Source organism: Nesoenas mayeri (assembly GCF_963082525.1).
Source record: "Nesoenas mayeri genome assembly, chromosome: 13".
NCBI lineage: Eukaryota > Metazoa > Chordata > Aves > Columbiformes > Columbidae > Nesoenas > Nesoenas mayeri.
In genome coordinates this window covers 19,868,359-19,872,952 of record NC_137550.1, presented here as the reverse complement: position 1 = coordinate 19,872,952, position 4,594 = coordinate 19,868,359, and the positions used below count along the sequence as shown (strand labels likewise).

The window sequence follows — 4,594 nt, the reverse complement described above, 5'->3', positions numbered from 1 at the left end:
TCCCCGCAAAAATATCCCTATGGGTGGGGTGCAGCTCTGGGTGCCCCGAAACCACCTGGAGCTGCTGCAGGGAAAGTCCCTGCAGGTCCCTGCCCTGGGCGAGGAGGTGACCCAGCAGCTCTTCCCCAGGCCTGGCCCCCTGGGACACAGGGATGTGGCAGCGAGGAGCCCAGCACGGGCAGCACTGGGGAGGAGGAGGAGGACGAGGAGGAGGAGGAAGAGGAGGAGGAAGGTGGTGGCAGCTCTGCACTTCCCGCTGGGAATGGGTGGCAAAGACTGGGGATCTGGTGTTTCACATCAGAGGGGACGGTCTGGCTGCCACCAGGAGCTCAGCCCCTGGCTGAGGAGCCATCCCTGACTGCTCTTGGTGTCCTTGTCACCAGCTGCTGGCACCAGGCACAGCCTGGCCCTGACACAGAAAGCTGGAGGAAGAGCCGGTCCAGGCAGGGGAATTCCCCAAAAACCTCTCGGCTTTCCCGAGTACCACCTCTGCCTTGGATGTCATTGCTGGCGGTGGCTGCAGCCCATCACCTGAGCGCTGGTGCAGCCCATCCCACCCGTTTCTCTTTCCCTTCCTTGTGGCTTTCTGTGCTGTTTTTCCCCCTCTGCAATCTTCATGTGTTTCTTTTCCCACTTCCGTAGCTACAAACACCCACATGCCTTATCTCCTTCCCCTGTCCCATCCTGAAACCTATTTATACACAGCCCGGCTCCTGCCTGAGAGCACCGGAGGAGCAGGACGGGGCTGGCAGTGCCCGCAGCCCAACATGCTCTTGTTTGAACACCGGCTGGATCAGAGAGGATGTTTGCTGCTCTGGCTGCTCCCGTCTGTGCTCAGAGCCCAGCCTAACTGGGACGCAAAGCCCAGGTCCACGCCGTGCCAGCAGGTAAGGCTGGGATGGCCCCAGCAGCACCGCTAGGGCTGAACATCCCTCTACGCATCTCCTCCCCACCGCTCTCGTCTCCCTCCACCCACCCTCTCTTTAACCATCCCAGCTTTGATCTGCTCTCCTGTCTAGCCGGTCCCCAGCGCCCTGCTGCTCCCGTGTCCCCGCTGTGCTGGTGGCACCTTCCAGCAGTCCCTGCCATGGGGATGTCACCTCGAGATGCTTGCTGAGAGGCAGGATGGAGTGCGGGGTCTCATGAGGATTCAGAGAGCGGCCATGGATGTTAGCAAGGTCATTGGGAGCCTGGACGTGGAGCGGATGTTTTTTAGCCCCCCCCCCCCGCCACATTCGTGGCGGGGGGGGGCGCTAAAAAGCATCCGCTCCACGTCTAGGCTCCTGATTCCAAACAGGTGGAGGAAAACAATTGGAAGTTGGCTCCCACCAGGACGGTGCCCTTCCTCTGCTTAGACAGGATAGGGATGCTCTGGACCAGTCCCTGGGCTGTCCCAATGCCCTCCCAACGCTGGGTTTGCCCCACCAGCCTGTTGCATCACCAGTGCTTACACCACTTTTTTGCCAATTTTGCTGGCTGAGATGCATGGGAGGGCAGGGTGGGGTGGCAGAGGCTGAGCCTTCTCCTTGCTCCATCAGAAATAACTCAGCGGTGTCTTGGAAATCCCACCTTAACCCTGGCGACAAACTCCTTGTCTCTAAGCAGTGGCTTTAGGTGGACTGTCCCCTTCCCAGGCTTGTGCTCATGTCCATGCTGCTGGTGCCCATCTTGGACAGAGCTGGCATGGCCGGCGCCCCTCTCACGCTGACGGCTTCTCCTCTCTCTCTGCAGAGCCCCACCAAGGTGTCTTGCAAAGGAGCTGGCCTGCGCAACCTTCCCCAGGAGCTTGGGCAAGGCGTTAAGTACCTCGAGCTCTCTGACAACTTCATCCGAAACCTGTCGAGCAGCCACATGCCAGGGTTTGGGCAGCTGGAGTACCTGGACCTGTGCTCCAACCAGCTGGAAGCCGTGTCGGACACGACCCTGGCTCAGCTGCCCCAGCTTCGCTCCCTCCTGCTGGGATCAAACCACCTGGACCGCAATTACCTGGCTAATGGGCGAGCTTTCCGTCTGCTCAGCAACATCGAGGTCCTGGACCTGTCGGCAAATGATCTGGAGAGCCACATGGCAGGCTGGTACGTCAGGAACCTCACCAGGCTGAGGATGCTGGATCTCTCCGGGAATAAGATGACCCAGCTGCCAGCCGGCATCTTCTGGAGCGCGCCAGGGCTGCGCCAGCTCGACCTCAGCAACAACTACATCATGGAAATCGAGGAGGGAGTTTTTGAGTCTCTGGAAGAGCTAGAAGTAGTGAATTTGGCTTTGAATTCTCTCCACTGCATCTCTGGCTTCAGCCTCAGGCAGCTGCGGGTTTTAAATCTGAGCCACAACGCCCTGGAGCTCTTTGTCTGGGAGGAGGGAGCGGAGCCCTACCTGCTTCAAGTGCTCGACTTGAGCCATAACAGACTCCTCTCTTTCCCAGAGCTCCCCAAAGCCCATTATCTCACCCATTTAAACCTCTCCAACAACCTTATTGCTTCCCTGCTCCCAGGCTCACACCAGCCAGAGGAGTTTGTGCTTCCCTACAAGGAGCTGACGAGGTTTAACAGGACCTTGCCTGGCACGGCAGGGCTGACACGTGTCGCTGACTTGGATCTCAGCAATAACCAGCTGCAGGTGTTCCCGTTGACCGTGTTCCACGGCCTTGGCTCCCTGCACACCCTCAGCCTGGCCAGGAACTGTCTCCAGGAGGTGGCCGGGGAGGCGCTGGCCGGCAGCACTGAGCCTGGCGACCACTCGCCCGCAGCGCCGGCCCGCGTCGTCCTCTCCGTGCGGTCGCTGGACCTCCACGGCAACGCCATCCGCGTGCTGCCGCCGTGGTTTTTCCACTCTCTGCCTCAGCTGGAAACGATCGATCTGGGCTCCAACAGCCTCCAGCCTTGCAAGAGCCACAGGAGCGATCGGGGGGGGAGTTTGGGAGCTGGGATGTCACACGTACCAGCCCCGGGAGGCACCTGCACCCCCTTCTACAATGTGCCTCGCTTGAAGCATCTGAGCCTTTGCAAGAACAACATCAGCAGGCTGCAGCCTTACGCCTTCCACCGGACCTCGCTGCTCTCCCTGGACCTGTCGGGGAACAGGGACTTGCTGGTGCCAAAGGAAGCCCTGGGGGGACTGGAGTTGTCCCTGCAGAAACTCTCACTGAGGGACAACCAGATGGACGACAGCAAGGCAGAGCTGCCCTGCATGGCCACGCTCAAGCTCTTGGACCTCTCTGGCAATAAGCTGAGCCTCTTGCCCGCGGGGCTTTTCTGCTCCCCGCTGGAGAGCCTGGACATTCGCAATAACAACCTGCCGGGGCTGGACAAGCCGGTGGGCGCCAGCTGGTCCCGCAGCCTGCAGGACTTGTCCATCGCTGGAAACCCCTTCGGCTGCTGCTCGCTGGGCTGGCTGGACGCGCTGCGGGCGGCCGGCGTGGGCGTGCGGGACCTGGACCAAACCCGCTGCTCCTACCGGGACGGGAGCAGGAACTTCTCAGCCAAAATAACCAGCAGCCCTTGGTGGCTTTGTCCACGGCCCAAGGACACCAGCTCCCTGGCTCTGCTCGTGGTCGTGATCAGCCTTTTGTTTCTCAGCTCTGGGGTTTGCTGGCTTCTCAAGAAAGGGCAGAAGGTGCCGGGGCATGGGGGACTCTGCAGCAACAGGGCGAGGGTCTTCCCCCTCCATCCCAAAACTGAGGAGCCAGCCGAGGTGAAGCTAGCAGAGAACATCACCAAAGTGTAGCCCAGCCCTGGGGAGCAGGAACTGTAGCGATGGGTCAGAACTCTAATTATTTTTTAATAATATTAATAATATTATTGTATTTCAGACCTCCTTCCTTCAACACTGTCCTTCCTGTGTTTTGCAAACCCAATAAAGGGAGAGTGGTTGGTGCTGAGCTCTGGTCCGGGCAGAGATGATCCCTCTCGAGAGGGAGGATGTCCCCACCTCCTCTGTTCCCTGCATAAAATCAAACACGCTGTGAGCAATTTTGGGTGGGTTTTCCACCCTGCCATCACACATTCACATCACCCATGACAAGAAACCAAGGCCTGGGCTGCTCAGAATGACCTGGCCACCCCTGAACCCACCAAGGGCTGTTAGTGGAAAGGGAATTGTCTCCATTGAGAGCACCTGAGGGTTTCACAGCTTTCCCAGCTGTCACTATTTGCCTTTTAAATAGGTTTAATAGCTGGATTAAGTACCTGCTGCTGCTCCCAAGTCTGAAATGGTGCCGGTTGGTTAGGATGAGAGGAAGTTTCTGCAGGATCCTACACGCTTCTCTCCTGCTTCATCCTGCCAAGATGTCATCTGAGTGATGCTGTGAGGTTGGCAGGGCTTTAAATGACCCTGAGATAAGGAGAATGAAAGAGAGAACCCCTGTCTTGTGCTGTTCCTGGCTCTGTGAAGCGGGTGCAGGACGTTCCAGCCTGGACTCCCGAGTCAGTGGCAGCAGGGACAGCTCGGTCCTCAGCACAGGGGTAAGTGCTGTGGTCCCCAGGCTGTTGTCACCGTGGGATGTGATGCAGGGTGGCTGTTGTTGTGGTGTGATGCTCCCTGTCTGTGCACAAACAGCTGTCCATCTGTCCCAGGTGTGACATGTCCAGCTTCCCAG

The 4,594-nt window shown here is 58.8% G+C and overlaps 1 protein-coding gene across 1 annotated transcript; it reads left to right on the top strand.

Annotated features, from left to right (window-relative positions):
* Window positions 1-767: 767 nt before the first annotated feature.
* Window positions 768-3,748, top strand: LOC308045501 (transforming growth factor beta activator LRRC32-like; the record flags this gene model as incomplete). The annotated part of the gene is made up of 2 exons (XM_080352804.1): window positions 768-887; window positions 1,732-3,748. The coding sequence occupies 2 exons, from the start codon at window positions 768-770 to the stop codon at window positions 3,721-3,723; spliced, it is 2,112 nt and encodes a 703-aa protein (XP_080208930.1). The 3' UTR covers window positions 3,724-3,748.
* Between the last annotated feature and the right edge of the window lie 846 nt (window positions 3,749-4,594).